Source organism: Pseudoliparis swirei, chromosome 2 (assembly GCF_029220125.1).
Source record: "Pseudoliparis swirei isolate HS2019 ecotype Mariana Trench chromosome 2, NWPU_hadal_v1, whole genome shotgun sequence".
NCBI classification, from domain to species: Eukaryota; Metazoa; Chordata; class Actinopteri; order Perciformes; family Liparidae; genus Pseudoliparis; species Pseudoliparis swirei.
Genome location: NC_079389.1, coordinates 6844340 through 6864572, shown reverse-complemented (window position 1 = coordinate 6864572; position 20233 = coordinate 6844340). Strand labels below are relative to the sequence as shown.

Genomic DNA, 20233 nt, shown 5'->3' with positions numbered 1-20233 from the left:
TCTCTGTCTGACACTCTATACACAGACACACTCCCCCTGCGTAGAAAGGGAGGAGAAAGAGAGCGAGGGAGAGAAAGGGAGCGTTAATGACGATTGACCTCTGGGTCTGGACTGGGAGTCTTCCCCCGATTAGACTTAAACCAATGGGTGGTCCATCACTTCCACTCTCACCCCCTCCGCTCCTTTTTCGGTGCCTGGGACTCTCTTATCCAGTGGACACTAGTGCCCTCTGATATAAGCCTATCTATCGCTCTGTCTCTCTGCCTGTGTGTATTGACTGCTGCTGGATTAAAAGGTGAGATAATCTCAGAATAGAATCTGATAATCGGCTGGGAACACAGCTGGTGACACAAACACCAATGTCATCATATGATCTTTGGACGGATAATAAGAAAGAGTTCCGATCCTAAGAGGTCGAAACATTAAAAGGCCAAATATGTCGTTAGAAACCGATGATGGCCATCTCTTTTCAGATACTTCTCGGAGCTGGAGTGGGAGGACGCACCGATGTGTCATTTCCATCACTCAGTCTCCCTCAATCCATTATGGAGCGATCAGGTGCTTAATGGATCAATCCTCTTTGATTTGAAAATGACTTTAGACCATGACATCATTTACCAGGTATTACGGCGATACCATCCTGGTCATATGTTTTGACAATTACAAATGGAATAACGTCTCATACAATGAGTCAGTGGGTTTGCCGTCTGCGAGGTGAGGGACGCATCATTTGGAGGATCCAGCCCATGGACTCAACTCACAGCCTCAGTTTGTGCCAGGAACAATATGTGGCTACTTCAGGGTGTCCAACATCAAGACTGAATGATCCGTGCCGTCGATAACCTTTGAATAAACAGGAACAATAACAGAAGCCGTATGCGGTTCCAATCGATACCTGCTTGTTGAAGCCCAGGGCGCGCAGGGCTTGTTTGACTGCTGCCAGGCGTTCCCTGCTCTGGGTTGTAGCTACTGGAGGGCTCTCCCCCAGAAGTCCTCCGCCAAGATACCTGGAGTAAGGCCGGAAATGTATTCATGGATATATATATATATATATAGTATTGATATATTTTATATATAAATATAATATCCCGTCCCGGTCGTTCCAGGTCCTTTCTGTGTGGAGTTTGCATGTTCTCCTCGTGCCTGTGTGGGTTTACTCCGGGTACTCCGGTTTCCCCCACCATCATAAAGACATGCACCGCAGCCTCACCCCGGTTCGTATGGATGTGAATGAATGTTGGTGGTGGTCTGAGGGGCCGTAGGCGCTGATTGGCTGCCACGCTTCCATCAGTCTGCCCCAGGGCAGCTGTGGCTACTGATGTAGCTCACCACCACCGGGATGACTGTGTGTGTGTATGACTACTGGACTCTGAACTGTAAAGCGACTTCGAGTGTCTAGAGAAGCGCTATATAAAATAAATGATTATTAATATATATAAATATAATAAAATCATATAAATAATATATATAAATATAATAAAATCATATCAATATATATATATTATTTATATATAAATATAATATATATAATAAAATCATATCAATATATATATAAATTATTTATTTATATATATAAATATAATATATTCTAAAACTAAATATTATATATATACAATATATTCTATATATTAATATAATATATAAATATTATATATGTGAATATATATATATACGTGTGTATAATATACATGCAGCAGCTGACATACACTAACCTATGAGCCAGGACATTGCTGAGGTAGAGTGCGCTGCTCTCCTCAGGTGACAGGCCTTCAGCCATCAAATAAAAGATGTTGAAGCTGTGTTGGTGAGGAGGCCGGTGGACCAGGCGAGACTTCTCCAGCATGTGGGTGTACACACGGGCTTAAACATCAGATTTGTTTAGTACTTCAATAACGCGCGTTTCAATGACATTTCATCAGACAATAGTAATCGTACTGAACATTCAATGGGTGCTGACTGATAAAACTAAACTGGGGTAAAATGAGGTAAACAGGACTTTAAATAATAGCGCACCAATCGAAACAGTGTAAGAGTCTTATAGGCTTATACTGCCCCCTGCTGGTGTTCACTAGTGAGCACCTGATCCCAGAGCAAGTCATCACGTGTGCTGTAGATGTATTGTGACTTGTACGGTTTGTCAAAGACCTCTGAACTAACATAATAAAGTAGAGATCCAGACTTTGAACACAATGACTATTTGCTCACCTATTTTGGTAATAAATATTAGATTTAATTAATGAAAAAAGAATTAGCTAAGGAAACATGTCAATAAACCACAATAGACATTTTAAAGTATTAAGAAAAATGTTTTGACACTTATCAACATTTCCTCCTACTCTTGTCTCCGATGGGAAATACAAACAATACAGTCAACCAGTTTCCATTGCGAGGAGAGCAAGTTACCTCTGAGCAGAGTCCTCCTCTTGTCACAATAGTGCACGGTCAGCAGCTTGATGAAGCGGCTCGAGTTGTTGTTCCTCAGAGTCTTTGCATGACCGAAGGCCTCCAGAAGGCAGTTAACCTGCATGTGTTGTTAAACCACAGGAAATGTTAACAGTGAGTTGGAATATCCTCACCCATGTACGTGTCTTTTTATTTTCCAAAATACAATCCACTGACAAAGCATCTTTCTCGTACATCGACGCCTGAATCAAAGATCCAACTTCCCACCACTAGATGTCAATAAGCACCCGTTATATAGAAACCCCGTGTGTTACATGTCCTCGGATGATCAGAGAGAGAGCTGACCCAGATATCGACTACATAACTTCATCAGAAACACGTCACGTGCATCCCTGGCTCCACACGGCTGTGTTACCAGACTGTGAAGCATGCGTTGAACACCACCAACATGTCAACATGAACACATCTACACAACGGGGAGGCAGTAATGAGAGCTTTCTTCCTTGTTAAATAAAGCCATCTTAATGGAAATTGTGATGATGCAATCAAACACAGGGTCTCTTTGACCAGTGGCTCTGGAGAAGGGAAGAGACGACCAGTGAAGCCCCGTACTGTGTCCACTAATCCAGACCTCTATTCTCTCCTCCAACACCGCAACTAGAAGGACAGCAGGAGACATCTACGCAGCTATGACCACCATCTCACGACAATGTGCGCCATCGGATTTTAAATCAGAGATGACATGCGAGAGGGAACAACAAGCGCAGTAAAGCACAGGGGGAAAGGAGGGACGAGCCAGAGTCGGTGAATCTGCATTGAATTTGAAATTAAAAAGATGTCAACCACGGATTCAAGATTCGTGGACAGTGTGGTTACTTCAGATATTCCTTCGCCTCGAGCCTGCAGGGGACCCGGTGGCTGTTTGAAGTGTTATTAAATTAAAATTTTTTTTTTTTTTTAAACAGAGTACCAGGACCAGACTTACATGTTTCATCCTGGGCTCCAGCGCTAAGCCTTTGGGGGCGGAGCGAGCCGTCAGGTGTCTCACGATGTGCTTACAGGCCTCAGTTTTCCCAGAACCACTTTCACCACTAGAGACGGAAAGAGAACGATTTTACTAGTTTTTATTGCCTATAATGTTTTATAACAATACCACATATGTACATTGACATGTTTTGCGCGCTGTGATCATTCCTTGTGTTCATATTGAACATGAAGAAATACTCCACACATGTAATACGTTGCACCTTTATCGCTATTTGTATTACAATCTTTATAATCACACTCTTTTCTACCTTGAAGTCCAACATCTGCAGAAAAATTTCCCCCTGGATGGCAAAATTAACAGAATGAAAATGCTGCTGATAAGGGAAGCTGGACATCAAGAGCAAAAACTAAACATATCAGAACAAAAATCCAGCATCTGTGTGTGTTGCCATTCCCAGAAGAATAGGTGTAATGCATTCGTCATCGGGGTGTTTTCACACATCCGTCACCTCGGTCTCACGTCTCCACTTACCTACCTGACATCATCCCCTCAGGAACCCCCACCCATCCAAATCACAATCTATTCCTCCCGTCTGACTGGACTAACATTTCTCCCTTGATCCCCACGCCGTTACGGACACCATGTATCTGGCCGTGGGCGCCTGTGTCTAATGAATTAATAGCGTCGAGTGGATATTGAAGCCGACATAAGGTAGCTCTACGGCACACGCTGTGACGCTCACCGATATGCAGAGAGCTGAGACAGAGTAGCACCGAGCAGATGGCTTCAGAAGGTCAGCAGCCCTCACTAATGACCACAGTGTGCTGCGCCGCCGGTCTGCGTGTATGCATGCGGTACTAGATTTCCTACTCACGGCCCTGCTGAGTGCAAAGTCCACAGGACTTTCCGCTGTCTTTTCATTCACCACTTTGTTCCATCAGATTTCAAGGGCATCGTGTGAGTGCACTAGCTTCAGGGGCTAATGGCCTCAGATTTCCTGTCAACGTGTGGGTGGGTGTGTACGCGTGTTCTTTTGTGCGTGTGTTAGGAGATGAAGAGGAAACGTAGTGTGACTGACAGAGAAACAAGGAAAAGAGGAGCAAAGTGTAGCAGGGAATGAACGAAGGGAAACGGCACGTGGCCGCGAGAAAGCATCGTACAACGTCCGAGCATGTGTGTGAGTGAGACGGATGGCCCGTGGCCGGGGCACATTCACTCTGCCAGATTGGTTACAACTCACAGCGGGAATGTCACTGCAGTGCTGGAGCGTCATTTAATTGCAATACGTCAAAGAGCGAGACGCTCAGCGCTCCCGGCGAACCTCCATCTCTGCGTGGACATTGCACAGGTCCACAGCTCGGCTCAGGCCGAGTGTATTAACAGGTGTGTGGCAGGTAGAGGTGGACCAACCAGGTGGACAGCTGAACATCAATATAGTTTGCGCAATTATCTCGCTCCGTGGAGATGCGAGTCTCTCAGAGTCTGCCAGTTCGTTGTTTTGAGAGCGTGCGTTGGTGTGTCCTGTACCTCAGAATGAAACACTGCGGGCGCCTCTCCTGCAGCATCATGTGGTAAGCTCTCTCTGCAGAGGAGAAGACGTGAGGCGGCAGAGAGGAGCACAGACGCCCCGTGGAGCTCAGGTACAACTGACTCACCTGTGAGAGAAAAGACAGGTCCTCCAACACATTGGATTACAAGCGCATGGAACACGGATACACGCGTGGGCCGAGTCCCGCGGAGGCTAAAGGGTTCGCTGAGAAGGGAAACCATGCGGGGTGCAACCTCTCCATTCCTAAAGGGCGAGTCAATAAGAAAGCGAGCAAATGCGCAACAGCTCAATTCAAGGCTGTGTCCTTGTAACAGAAGCGTCCCTCTTCCTCCGTCGTTTTAGAGGTGGAACCCGTATAATGCATAGTCACGTGCAACAATTATATCCGTGTATATCTTTTCTTTTATGTTCTATATTGTATCAGCTGTCTGGAGCTTTCAGTTAAATGGAGTACTCTGTAATTGTTGTAAAAGTTACACTGGAGACGCATATTTTGAAATCTCCATTCGCACTTTGAACTATCGGACTCCACTACGGCCTGAAGACGTTGACACGGAGATGTTTGAAGAATGTTACTCAGATTCTGCTCTTCAAACTTTTTGTAAAATTTTTTTTAAAGGAGGTTCTCATCTGGATATTTTTAAATCTGGCACTGAAACCTAGAACAGAAACAAGAGTTAAAATGTTTGCCGAAGAAAAAAGACAGACTGGATGCCCTCGGTTGTCTGATGTGACTGTAGCCTCACACCCTCCTCTGAAACAAGTCCAGAAGACGTGTGCCAGTACTGCATTGGGGTCTGTGGAAAAAGAAAGGAGGATGGTCTGTGGACCACCAGACCAAAAGAGGGGGGGTGGGGGGGGGGGGGTGACAGACGGCCAGCAGGTCCCCCATGTTGTGACACATGTCCTTCTCAAGGTGGCTCCTCCCTGCTCGTCCACACCTCCTCAGTCGAGTGGACAGGGACAGCCCGAGGGGGCGAGGCTTCAGGAGGAGACGTCTCCCCCTCCATCCCACTCCTCCTGGGTCCACACGGGCGAGCGCTAAGCTGGCAACAATTCAGCCATTTCAAAAGTAAATTATCCGCTGCTGTAAATAAGGCGACACACGCCGTTGTTGACCGTTATCACGACGTTAAACAAATGACAGCAGAGACGGTCAGTCGTTCACCGGCGGTCTCCTTTCGCTGTTGCACATGTGCAAAGTGCTGCTTTTCCTCACTCGAGAGTGTTGCACAAATAGTGTACAATTAATTCTTGAAAGCAGTGAGGTGGCATAGTATGTGTGTGTGTGTGTGTGTGTGTGTGTGGTAGTTAAACCGGATATTTCCCTTCCCGAGTCAGCCTTGTATCATTGACAGGAAGAATGCATTATTTATCAACCACAAGGTTCATTTCATCGGTTCATGTCCTGCATTAATATTAGACAGCAGACATGCCTCGTTTATATTGTGTGTTTGCATTTACAATGCAGAGCCCATCACATGGATCATAGGACATAGACATGCAAACAGTAAATATTGAGCGAGAAAGCTCATCGTACAATGCAAGCCTTTGTGAAATAGAGGTCATTTAAATACCTGCTTACCAAATTGGAGTAGATGGGCAGCTCTTTGTTTGGGTTGACCAGCAGGAGGATGTGTCCAATGTACGTCTACAAAAGGGAAGAAAAAGCATGCGAGACATTTATTTTTGGGTCGCGAGGTCGAAGCTGGTTTATAATTACTGACGGACGGAAAAGTGCTGCGCCGGACTTATTTTTATACATCAGAATTAATGGCAGTGGCAATCTCTATTAACATAAGAATATGGGAATCACAGGGCAGAGAAAGGTCACGAAGGGTCCTCCGACGATGACCTCAGCAATAACCTTCGTCCAATAGAAAGAGAAAACTTTTTAATAACAACGCTGGCCTCCCACGCCACATACACACACTCCTCGAGGCGATTTAGATCAAATTAACCAACTCTCGATTCCCGACCCGTTGCACTAAAGCGCGAGCCCTCCGGAGTCACGCTTCACCCCCACTGGCTCTTCTCTAGAAGGCAGCAGACCGCTCATCAAAGCCCCATCTGACCACCCTGCTGGGAACATATGGAGCCTTCACCACCTTTGTCCCTCTCCATCTCTCCGTCCTTCAAAACATCTCTGCTTTGTTCACCTCTTTCTTGAAATCAAGTCTGGCCCTTGCTAGTCTGGATTATTATTACTTCTCTTTTCTTCATCCACCACTCAGCTGCCTTCTCTCTCTCAACCCCTTATCTGTTGTCCCCTGCTGTGGCCAACACTGCTGCCTGTCGCCCGTCTGGGTTTCTTCAATAACAGACTATTACCGCTTCATCACAAAGAAGAGCGCACCAGATAGCTCCACATTGATCTGGATCCAGTCTTCATAGCACTCAGTCCCCCGTGGGGAGGACCGGCCAGACAGCTTTAAAAAGGGAGAAAATAACAGGAATATAAAATGCACAAATTGTTGGAGATCAAGGCCCATTACTCACAAATAGTCATGGATTTACTTCCCAATCAATCTAAATGCTTTAGATTTTGCAATTGTCACCAGCATATGTGTGTAGGCGTGTGTGTGTGTGTGTGTAGGCATATGTGTGTATGTGTGTGTGTGTTAGAATGAGCTACACAAAAAGGTTTTACAGACGAAAAAGATTTAACAATATTCAGAAAAATAACTATTCATTCGTTGGCTGTACATGTAGTCAGGGGTCAGAGGTCACACACAAATATTATCTGCAGAATAGTGTTCAGGAGAGACGGTGCAGTATTGCAATGCACTGTTTGTACTTCAGACACAAGAGCCCTCGACATGCTGGAGGGAAATGAAGACGATGTGATCTCTCTTATCCACTCTACTACAAATGAACTGTAGTTATGCCTAAGAGAGTGTGTGTGTGTGTGTGTGTGTGTGTGTGTGTGTGTGTGTGTGTGTATATGTGTGTTTCTCTTTGTTCTGTGAGTGCTTTGCTGGTTCAGTCTTACATAGATTTGGTCGTTTCCAAAGCGCTTCTGCATCTCGTAGAGCAGGCTGCTGTCGGTCAGCTGGCTGAGGGACGCCAGGTCGTCGTTGGGGGCGGGAGGCATCAGCTTGACCTGAGGAACGCACGAGCTGATAGGTGAAGACCAGCAGGCGGCCGCTCAGCATTTTACATTTCAAATTTAAAGTTAAATTCCTTTGCGGCACAAAGATATTGCAGCACTTTGTTTCAATCAAGTTCTTCACCGATGGATTTCCTCTATTTTCCAACGTTACATTTGAGAAGATCTTCTATTGTTTAACCAGCACAGATTTGATAATTCTCAATATTCATCGCTGAATAACATTTGGCAGATTCCAACCTCTTTGTCTATTCGGATCCGCCTATGAAACACCAGAGTTATGAAGTATTGACGAAGCAGGCGTGAAATGAGATGATTGGAATTTGACAAGAACAAGTTGAATTTGAAATAGACAGAAGGAGCTGGTCCCGCCTCTTCTTCATGTGGGGTTACCCACGCTCCCTCTGCCTCACTGTGTTCTTGTGGTGCGTTAGCTTTACCTGCTCCAGTTTGCCGGCGCCAGAGCTAAAGTGTCCGTCCAGGCCGTTGTCCTGCGAGGGCTGCCGGGTCAGGGCTCCCCCGGCCTCTCTGAACATGGCACACTTCTCCAGCAGACTGTCCCGCTTAGACATGGAGAGACCCAGGGGGCTCCTGAGCGATGGAGAAGACACGGGAGGTGAATGGACAGGAAGCAGATATTTGGGACACGGGACGAGAAACATGTGACCTCAAGACACAGATTGTGCTCATGAAACTGTCGACCCACAGGTTCTTGAGAGGAGTGTTGAGGTCGTGGGAGCCGCCCTCGTAGCGTTGGTCCGTGGCGGGTAGAGGAGCCGACGGGTCCTTCAGCCTCTGCAGCCAGCTCTCCTCTGCTTTCAGCAGCATGTCGGCCGTGGGCTCGGACGTGGAAATGTCTGTGAAAGTGACACTTGTTTCTGTTTTTTTACATTCATCAATAAAAAACAAACATAATATTGGTAATATTGTCAGCCAAAAACTCATCATGCTCTACACTCTAAAACAACCACATACGCCATTCTGTTCACTGGTCCGTCACCACGCCAACCCGCCTCCACAGTCCGTGTGGATGAGCCGGCGCTGGTGCATAATGTGAACCCCACTGTGGATCATGCAACTGTGCTTAAGGGGAAGATGAGATGCCCCATCTGTGATGAGGTCTAACGGGGCACGAGGGAGGCTTCATCCCGTCTTCATCCGACTGGCAACCCCCCCGACTCCCATCTCCTTCTCTGGCTTTCCTTTGCCATGCGACCGCTGAAGCAGGGATGCGGGGCTCCGGTCTCTGAGGGCTTGTCTCACATCTTTTCTAAGCCCACATGCCAGAAGGAGCTATTGATTAAGGCAATCAGAGAGGTGTGTTGAAGCCATGGGAGTAAATGGTTAGAGGCAGCGATGGTATTCTCTTCCTTATGACACATTTCATCACTATCACGCTTACAATGACTCCAATAACCACCAATTAAGTCTTCCCTTAACGGTGGGACAGAGTCCTGTTAGACATCCAGACAACTTGCCCCACACTACATCAGTGAACAGTCTTTATTCAGATGATCTGTTCATCTTGTAAACTTCAATTAAGAAAAAAAGAATTACCAACAAATTATAAATGCCTCTTGATGATACCTTTGTGCCCATTAATGCAAATTAATCACACAAGCCTCTTCTGATTACTGCCAACACCCCAGTTTAACCAGTGTGTGCGTGTACAGGCACAAGTCAGGAGTTAAAGTTCTCTTTCATTAATGAATGAGGACTCAGACGAGCACGGATCGGAAGAGACCGATTGTGACAAACCTCATCCACTGTGCATACCAAGTGTGTGTGTGCTTGTTTATGAGTGTGTGTTTTATGTTATCACAGTGATTAATAATGCATTCGCAGCTGAAGAAGTCAAAATCCATTTCTCCGCTGCTTTGCATTATTAACTCTTGATTGCTAAAAACGGGTTTGCCGATTCCAGCAGAAATGCGTGTGTGTGTGTGTGTGTTGTGCGAGTGCCTTAATGTGTTACCTGAGGGCCTGTCTTGGTTGCAGTTCAACAGAGTCGGGTTGGCGCGGTGCCTCAGGAGCTGGCTAACGATGCTCGTCTGCGAGAGACGGGAGAAACAGCCACATCCAATCTTAGTACGGCCTCAGAAAATAATGTCACTCTTCTCAGCCACCATTAACTGCAGCAACCTTCAAACCAGCAGAGCGAGAAGAAAGAAACATTTCAGAGCAGATGTGTTTTATCAGATCGTGGGAGATTTGCTGCTACAGTGTCGAGGTACAGATGTAAATGTGGATTCACTGTGACACAGATCTTGAACAGCCGACGACACGGACCACGTATGTCTGTCACACATGACAGATCTGACGACTGAGATCCTTCCATAATAAGCGTATCTTCCATCACATGTCAGTGGCAGAACCCCATCGTTGACGACATTCATCTTTACACACGGTGACATGTGATGGCCGTCACCTCTGTCCTCCATTGTTCCCACAAGGCTTTCCCTTTATTCTCTGCCGTCAGGCTCCGTCAGATGTGTTCTCCTTTCCATCTCATTGCCCCTTCATCCTCTGTCAAAGAGTGTGTGTGCTGCACTGTGTGATCTGTGAATACCAAGTGTCACTTCATTTTTTTTCACACGAGAGAAGCATCTTTATTGTTTCTTGGTAATGTGTGACACGGCAACTAATATACAAAACACTGTTGTGGTTGATGATTAAACGGGAGAACCTCAACCAGCACCTTCCAGGACAATAACAAACGACACACATCACCTTCTACTGCTCACTCTGCAATTCACCAGAATAAGACGTTGGCATTTCAAACTAGAACGGGCACTCGGTAGAGCGCATGCCTTCGCCGCAGCCACTGTTTTGGTACCTTTCCATGACCTTGACCTTTGACCCAATCGATCCCAAAATCTAATCAAATGGTCCCCGGATAATAACCAATCATCCCACCAAATGTCATGCGATTCGGTTTAATACTTTGAGTTGTGCGAATAACACACAAACACACATACAAATAAATAAACAGCGATCAAAACATAACCTTCCACATTTATGCGAAGGTAACAAGGGATACGTTGAATCTCAAAGTTCTCTGAACCGGAAATATGTTTCATATCAACATTTCTACACACTTGTATCTATCAACGTTATCGTGTTTTCACTGCTTGTGGCGCTCTTGACTGCAATCTGCATTCTTAAATGATGTGAAGGTTTAGGTAAACGTTTAGCTGCAATGCAACAAGCACATTAAAGGACTGAGCTGGAAGACTTCTGTTATAATTAGGACACCTTAAACATGTACGCCATTTTTGCAATTCATTTTTAAATAGAGAATATTAAACAGGGTTCTTACACATTTTGACCATTGGATTTCCATGACTTTTAACCAAATGTCCATGACCAAACTGAAATCTCACTATAAAAATTAAATTTTTTGAAAATGTAGTATTCAAACAATGAGCATTCCAATACAGTAAACCTAAAATGAAACAAATGAATCAGACACTAGTTTGATTAAAAGAATAAACATTTCTAAACATGTTTATTCTTACAATCAAACTACTGTCCTTCATGTAAATAGTGGGTCAGGCTTTGGTCAGATAGAAAGACATCGGCACTTTGACAACGTGAGACTCTTGAAGTGACGGAGCCCCAATGAGCAGCAGAGGGATGAGCGTTTGCTTTTAGGATTCAAGTGTTTTCCATGACTTTTCCAGGCCTGGAAATGACCATTTTAAAATGCCATGACCTTTCCAGGTTTTCTATGACCGTATGAACCTTGTTAAAAAGCCATAAACCACATCATCATCATGCTTGGGCTAAGTTAAGTCAGCTGGTAAAACTAACCATTTGCTTCCGATTCTTGACAATCCATTGCATCAAAAGGCTTCTGTAAAAACAAACCAACAATATAAAAACAATAAAAGGCGCTTAAGAGGATTTTATTCATCATAAGCAGAACTACTCCGCCTGTGTAAAGTCGTAGAAACGGAGGAGGAGACGGGCTCAGCACATTCTCTCTGACGAACGCCAACAGCTGTTCGGCTACGAGTCCGAAGCGTCTCTTCTGCCCACAAACCCCGTCAGCTGTACTCACACCCCATAAATCTGGACAACACGTCAGTGGCACCACCAGATCTTAGCTCTTTAAACGCTCAGGGGGAATCAGGAGAAGGTCATCACCTCGGGATTCGCAGGAACAGAGAAAACTCATCGCTGATGCACATTCAGATAGACAAAAGCCCAAAAAATAAATACAAATATCTCTCGAGATTAACTTTAAAGCTCTTGAAAATGAAACGGATTCAGTTGGTTGCTATATTGCCATAACACATTATGAAAAGCATTCCAATCCCAGTCGGGCTTTGAGAGTCAAAACCATTAAATATGCTCCCCGAAGAGAAGACATCTTGAAGAGCCGAGACTCAAATCAAGATCACCGAGAGCCATGGGCTAACTTCTCACAAGACTTAGCGGGAGGCTTAATTAGCTGCGGTAATATGGGTCATGCATCTTCTTAAAGGGTCAGTGCCGTACGTATGCCACGCTGCAGACGGAGGGGTCTTTGGGTTTAACTCTGCAGCTCGTGTTACAGTGTTTCCAGGCAACGGTAAAGCCTCTTCTCGGTGGGACCAGTAAGATGTGTGTGTTGGACCCGTAAGATCCTGATTACTGACGCGTCACTGTCAGTAAAAGGGAAGGGTGACAGGAAGTGAGTGTTCAGAAGGCTCAAGGAGTCGTTGGTATGCAAGAGGCAGAGCACTGGCACCAGTAAAGAGCCGATGGCTGAGGTGATTTAGCACTGCGAGGGAAACTAATCGATTCTCCAATCCTCTAGAATGCCACTCTCAAGTCAGATGCACTTACATCACACACACACACACACACACACACACTAATTGCTTATGCAGAAAGTCTTTAAAAACAAAGCGAGGAAAGGAGGTTACTATTCTATTTAGAAGATTGCACAACATTTTGAAATCCACTCTAAAAGAGGAAGATGTGTCTTCAGAGCGACTCTAAACACCAAATATTGTGTTCCTTTTCAGCAGCCCCAGCACACAGCAGACGCATGTAATTGCATATCCATTCGAGTCAGCAAGATCCCAACGTGTTCACTTCCCCTCCTTCAGTCGGACCCCTCTGAACCACCAGATCTCGCCGCCCCAACAACTCACCTCCGCTCCATCTGGAAATCGATCTCTTCGGTTGGAAGAGTGCCCATTGAACTGCTAATCTCAAACGCTGGAACAAATGCATGTGCAGTACTGCTCTGTGCCAGCAGTTTGACTGTTCCCAATCGATAGGCCAAAAAAAGAGCATCTTATCAGAGTGTGTGCAGGGTAGCTGGAGGCAACTTCCTCAGGGGAGGCTCTCATCCATCAACCTCCTCCGGATTTCATTCAATCAGATAAATGCCCCTGGATGAGTGGACACTAGGGGAGTTCTTAATCAACGTCCATGACATGGTGACATCTGGGTGAGCAGCGGTGGGTTACCTGTCCATATTTAGCAGCCAGGTGGAGAGGGGTCCAGAAGTTGTTGTCAGCTGGATGAGGGTCCGCTCCACTCTCCAACAACACAGAGACCACCTCTCTATAACCACTGGCACACGCGATGTGGAGCTTCAGAGAGAGAATAAGAGATGCCGTTACACTCCAGCATCGAATACAAAGTTGAAGAGAGAGAACCACTGAGGGAAGAGAGCGGCCGAGGCATGTGAGCGTACGTACCAGCGTGACCCCGTCGTCGTTGGGCTGGTTGAGGCTTCCCCTTGTGGCGACAAGCTGCCTGACATCAGAGAGCATGGTGCTACGCCTCTGCATCGTCATGGCGTGCACGGATGACACATCCACGCCTAGAACGCACGCACACAAATAGGACCCACATGTTACGGCAAGTATTTAGTTGTTATGCTTCGAGAGATGATCCACGAGTTTCCCACCACGTTGGGACGCGCAACATTCAAGTACACGGTTTGCCTTTAAAGAGTTTTAGCAGAATTAAATCTCGACAGGATTTGTAAGTATTTATTTTGCACTTATCACGGACACGGTGTCACAAATTGCAGTAGAGTAGTCATTTAAAAAAAATTGGCAATAACAGGGGCCAAAACATAGCAGTTTAAAGTGCAAAGTACAATACATAGTAAAATGATGGTGCAATAAAATAAATAAGATAAAATCAGCCCATAACATATTCAAATCAACCAAAGGGCAATCACTGGATTTGGCGAGGGTTCCGCACGTTGCTCTTCGGTCGTGAAGTCTCAACACAAGCAGAGCTGCAACGTGAGGGAGACCGTGTGTTCGGCCGCCTCAGAGTGACGGCACACGGGAAAACTCACGCGCAAACCAAAGCCTGGCAAATCCAGTGATGGCCAACAGTAATCCCGATGGGGACGACGCTTCAATGAGAAACTAAATCAGAGGTCATCCAATCCTCGTAAAGAGCAGGGCTACTGTAGCGGCGTCTTTGGCGGACGCGGCCGAACAGCGGTCTACAAGGGCATCCATCCCACTGTGAAGGTCAATCGATGCACTGCTCCACCATCACATTCACACAGAAAACCATCTGACTTTGGTTGCTGTATAGTAGCGTGGATTGATTATCAATCAATCCATATTTCACTCTGATAAGCTCTCAATAACTAACTAATGGGACTCCTCCGGGCCGACTGCTTGGAGTAGCTCATCGATTAGTTTGTCTTTACAAACAAATGACAGCCAGAGGCTGTGGAGCTTTTGGAGACATGCTCATAGGAACATTACCACAACAGAAGACACTTCCTACTCCCTACAGAGCCAAGAATACTTGAAAGAATCCAGCATCACATGAAGAATAACATACTTCCTTTTTCTCCCTGGTGTTCTCACATGGACAGTCTGTCTCTCCCCACAAACTTGATGGGGCTAGAGAGCGTACAGCCAAGTTGCTATAGCAACAGAGTGAGCCTGTGTGAGTAAGAGTGCGTTTAACGGGGGCAAAGCCCAGCGTGATGGGGCGCGGGGGCGTGTATCAGGGGAGTACACGGGGGGGGGGGGGGGGGGGAGAGATCACCAAAGGGGCTGGCAGCAAGAAGCAGAGGAACGTCTCAAAGTATTCTGTGGCTCGGGAGTCAGAGTCAGCCTGTGTGTGTGTGTGTGTGTGTGTGTGTGTGTGGTCTGAGCTTTGACGAGTTAGCGGTCTGCGGTCAGAATCTTGAATTCATCCAGTGGACTGGAGGCCAGTGGCAGACACGTGAGGGCAGACTTCCATCATGGTGGACACCTGTTCCTGTCTCGCGGTGTCAGCCTCCTGTTCCCCTTCCTCTGCGTCTCTTCGTGTTCCTGGGACACTCGTCCCTCCATGTCTGTGCCTACACCACCCTGCTCTGTGTGCCTCCGACTCTCCTGTGTTTTTATCTCCGTTATTGACCTTCTCCGTTCTCTGTGGGAGACGAGTGCCCAAATCGTAATCCACCATCATTAGGCCTGTGGGTGTACTTCACCTTCACACAGACACTCACACACACAGAGAGAGAGAACACTTCCTGTTGTTCTGCCGGTGTGACATATGAACCAGTCACACTATCCCTGTAATTCCTAAATACAGAAAATTAAACCTTACTCTCAAAATGCTTAATTGTTTTCTTTCTGAAATTCTGTGCCGTGGAATTAGACCGCTGTATTTCATTGAATGACACTTTACTGGAGCTCATGACGAGGCGCAGAGCGTTACCATTGTCCTCCAGGTGCTTTCGGAGGATGTAGCTCGTCTGCGTTCCCTCGGAGGCGTATTCCAGAGCGATGTTTCCGTTGACGTCCTGCAGCAGGACATTCACCCCGGTCTTCGTCACGCGGAGCCGAAGAGAGAAGACAGAAGAACAACAAAAAAGAGTTTCAGCCGCGGCGATTCCTCAAGACTTGAAATCGATGACGAAGTGGGCGCGACTGTAGCGGCCTCACCGAGGCGTTTACCTGAGCAGAGCCATGGAGACATTAAGAGACAATACAGTGAATTAAAGAACTCATTCAATAAACTGCCTGCCAGGGGGGGGGGGGGGGGGCTGGTTACCGGTACCTGGGTTCATGGGGGTGTGTGTGTGTGCAGGTGTAAAGAGCGATGGACCCTGCCGAAGCCGTCTTCTGTTCCAGCGTGGGAGGCCGTCCCTCGGGCTCCGTTCATGACTGACAGGGCAGTCAGTGGTCACAGTACGGGGAGGAGTAATTGCTCTTTGCAGGAACTCCAGTGCACTTATTATTTGTGAAAATGTTACTGTGCTTTACCACTAAAAGCAGAAATATTCAATTTTGTATAGCCAAATATCTCACATGTGCCTCAAAGGGCTTTACACGATGTACAAGGCATGAGCAGTGCACTCATGTGGACTCTCCTTCGCTCCCGTTTCCTTTTCATCGTCCGCTCCTCAGGGTCGGGTACTAAAAGTATCGCACACCGTTTTCAAGAGGAAATTGTCAGCATCCAGCCATAAATCCCTTTCCTGTTGTTCGACTCCACCGTAAAAGACGAGCGGATGTAACGATTGGAGCTGGACCGGGTCTGATAACGGGGAACTCTAAGTGAGGATCCTTATTGAATATTAAAGCTAGTAGAATTCTAACGGCCGAGTTGAAGTGCGGCAAAGAGATTTACGACGACGTCCTCAGCTACATGGAGAGAGAAGGGGTGGGGAAGAGGGAGGAGGGAGCCGACTGACGGAGCAACACAAGAAGCGTTAACCTCAGCGCTCTGAAAACAGAGAAAACCACAAGGACACAGGACACGCTTGCAATTATAAATTCATTCATAAAAGGTTCTCTATATTTTCCTTCTTTTTTTAATAGTAAAAAACGTTCTGAAGATATTCAAAGGAAATGATTAATTCAAGAAATGCAGTGATCAAATCAGCCCGATGCCGCCGCGTGATCAGAGGATGTGTTCTGGCGAGCGGTGCCGTCTCATTGTGCAGCCATCTGTGTCCTTGAGTGGGAGCTGGGCTTTTCTCCCGTATGAGGGTTAGTTAGGTTAACAAAGGGAATTAATTAACAACTATCAGCTGCAGCTTGGTGAGTATTCATGAGAAAACAAGAAACGTCATCACGACATGAACCGCCAAATGAGTTGAGTGCGTCGGAGGGAGCATCCTCCTCGGCCTCCTCGGCCCCTCCATCCCTCCCCAACACGGCCGACTGCATCAACATGGCTCAGATTGGTGCTTTGCTCCCAAACGGTAATCAACCTCCTCATAAACCCGCCAGCTCCGCTCAGGGGGCCTCTGTTCACACGCAAGTGTGTGTTGTTGTTGAGTGTGGGTTTGTGTGTGTTGCATGTGTGAAATGTGTTTTAAACCAGGCAATCATGTGTCCGTGAAAACGATCACAAGCCAGTATAGGCAATACAATACTATTCACTATGAACTGTGCTAAATTCACTTGAAAATGCTCGACTTGACCCCCTGAGCCTGGTTGTACACAAACAACAACAACAATCCGTGACTGGGGGAATAATCGATCTCGAGCTCTTTCAACCGCAGACGAAGTCCAAGAGCAGCAGACGGATTATGGTGAAGGAAATATGATGCGTGGACAATGAATCCAGAGACATCAATCATGTGTCCGAGGCGACGCGATAAGTGCCGACAGATATAAAAACGAGTCGGCGCTCGCCGGCAGCCACGCCGGCTGCGAGGGGTTAACGCGCTGACCTCTGACCCCGACACGCTCCCGAGACACAATGTGATGAATCCACCTCGGACCTCCCGGAGTCGGACAATCTGTTCACGCTGCGCTGCGTGTGGGTTGTAATGGCAGGTGTTACATGGGGTAACGGCCACAGAATCAATAACTAGCCGCCGAGGTGCACAGCTTTCCCAGGGGCCGTGCCACTGCCTGTCATCTCACCCAGAGCAAGGGGCCCCACACATACTATTGATCTTATTTTTTTTTAAAGGTCACATATTGTCCGTCACCTTCCTAAAATAATGGCCCAAGTAATTTTTGACAAATTATTGTAATACCTAAATCATCTCCTCATGATCCTCAGTTTAACTCATCTTGTGATTCTACCTCTTTGGTAAAACGGCCATTTTATTTGTTGGTGTTTTCTGAAAAAAACCCTGTAAAAATGGCCATTATTTTAGGGAGGTGAAGATATCATGCTCCTTTTCAGGTTCATACTTTGATTTGTATATTGGGTTTCTACAGGAGTTTACAATAATTGATAAGTGTGGCTTTCTTGAAGAAATGTTACTTTCTTGATTCGTGTTGCTGGGTTTGTCCTCATGTTTGATGCACTTACTGTAAGACGCTTTGGATAAAAGCGTCTGCTAAATGACATGTAATGGAAGTATTGCTTTCTATGAGCCTGCATATGTCATCTCCAGCCAAATCTGAATGGCTTGTTGAATAACGTTTTCTGATGCAGGGAGCCCAGTTGGTGGACTCCCCAGAAACCCAAATGTATGAGAGTTTGTCTTGAAACGCGTTTGCTTATCACATATTTGAACCTCCTATCTCTTCCATCTCAGCCGGATGTGTACAAAAGGTTAAAACAAATCAGATATTTTTAAGGTTTTCCCAAAAAAGTCCAATCCAATTATTTGTCTCCACTGATTGCACACAGCGTCTGCTCAGCTGTGATCCGTTATTCTGCTGTGTTGCATTTTAAAACCAGCAGCAGAGGCGGCCTGAAAAAAATATATCACACGACTATACCAATACTAAATCTGAGAGAAGACAACATAGCTGCATTGTTGGCCACACCAAAACTAACCTCTTCATGACATCATAACTGAATCACTCACACTGCCGTTATGATCAGTGAATAGTAGATTTGGAGAGAGGCAACCACGAGTTATGAAGGGAAATTCTGCCTTTGAATGAACATGTTAATTGTTAGTAAATTGAAGGTTTGAAGTTCAATTCAAGCAGATGATGTATAGAGCATGCGAGCGTGAAGCAGTTGCTCGATTTGTTTAGAAGAGGAGGTTCACATCAACAGAAAATACACACAAATTAAACTGGTGTGAACCGCCGCCGGGAGCTTGCTGTTAATCTTTTGACTTCAAAGGACTCAAAGTTCAGAGGTTTCAAATTCATCATTTACAGGCGCGGAAAGGGTGTCACTTCTAGAACCCTGTTAGGTTTTGAACTGGAAGATGAGAAATAACACTTTGGGACCGAATCCGTCTCCCAGGGATCAAACGAGTGCATTTCTACATCTTCCCCGGCACGCGTCGAGACACGGGAAGCGAGTATTTCACAGGAGAACTACGATATGCCGATCAAGAAAAGGGAAGAAGAACGATACAAAACAAAAACAATCAGCTGAAGTGCGTTGGCGGTAAACAGTTCAAGAGCGCTGTACTTTCTCTCAGGGAGACAGACAATGAAGCAACGTTGGGGGCGCGTATGCAATAGAGTCTAATCTCTGCTAATCTTTTCAGTTCAGTTTCATGAGGAACCAAATTAGGAAGACAGAATTGTGCCACGATAAGAAGTTGAATTTGATAAGTATCTTGTGGGTTGAGGCTTTGATGGAGATCAAGAACCTCGGTTAAGGCTTCCTGACGTATAGGAGCCAAGTCTAACCACACTGGAATATGTTGAAATATATATACATATACGATCCACTGTGTCTCTAAATTGACAGTTAATCCCGTCAGTCTCAATGACGAACATTAACCAGAGCTTGAGCTAGAAATGGCTTAGGAGTGTATCTGGGAACGGGCTGGGAATCACACGGTTTAGTCATGGCTTCTCCAGCTGTTTGGAGGCAAGAGATAAGAGAGGAAACATCAGTGCCAATGCGGCCACAGAGCAACAATGCACCCCTCCTCCCGCCTCCCCTCCCCCGACAAGACAAGCACGGTAGCTTCTCCGTCAGCTAAATCATTTCTGCTTCTCAATGAAGGAACCGGAGACAGGAAATCAAGGACAGAAGCAGAGGACGAGGCGTGGGGTAAGAGCTGGAGGAGTCGGACGCCGTAGATTAGCACGTATTAGCAGCGCTATTCCTCCCTGTTGCCAATCAAAGATAAAGCTGGCAGTCAGGACCAGCGCCCCACTTCTCATTAAAATATAAACTCGTTATATTCAGAGGGAAAGATCTCCCTCTTACAGCTCTGATAAGGCTGCAGCTTGCAGCAGAATGACTGGGCTGAGGAGACGAGTGTCAAAATTAATGAATAGAAGAAAAAGGGGGAGTTGCATCTCTATCTGGAGAGTGGCTTCACTGA

The 20233-nt window shown here is 46.2% G+C and overlaps 1 protein-coding gene across 1 annotated transcript in view; it reads right to left on the bottom strand.

Moving 5' to 3' along the window:
• myo16 (myosin XVI) overlaps positions 1-20233 on the bottom strand; it is a 69608-nt gene that overhangs the window by 32871 nt on the left and 16504 nt on the right. The window contains exons 5-17 of the mRNA XM_056433362.1: positions 15736-15844; positions 13749-13873; positions 13515-13640; positions 10025-10100; positions 8756-8906; positions 8490-8640; positions 7933-8043; positions 6526-6591; positions 4919-5046; positions 3389-3494; positions 2404-2521; positions 1713-1860; positions 896-1007 (exon numbers count right to left, since the gene is read on the bottom strand). Of these exons, the coding sequence (XP_056289337.1) occupies positions 896-1007; positions 1713-1860; positions 2404-2521; positions 3389-3494; positions 4919-5046; positions 6526-6591; positions 7933-8043; positions 8490-8640; positions 8756-8906; positions 10025-10100; positions 13515-13640; positions 13749-13873; positions 15736-15844 (1527 nt within the window). The remainder of the gene's footprint in view (positions 1-895; positions 1008-1712; positions 1861-2403; positions 2522-3388; positions 3495-4918; positions 5047-6525; positions 6592-7932; positions 8044-8489; positions 8641-8755; positions 8907-10024; positions 10101-13514; positions 13641-13748; positions 13874-15735; positions 15845-20233) is intronic.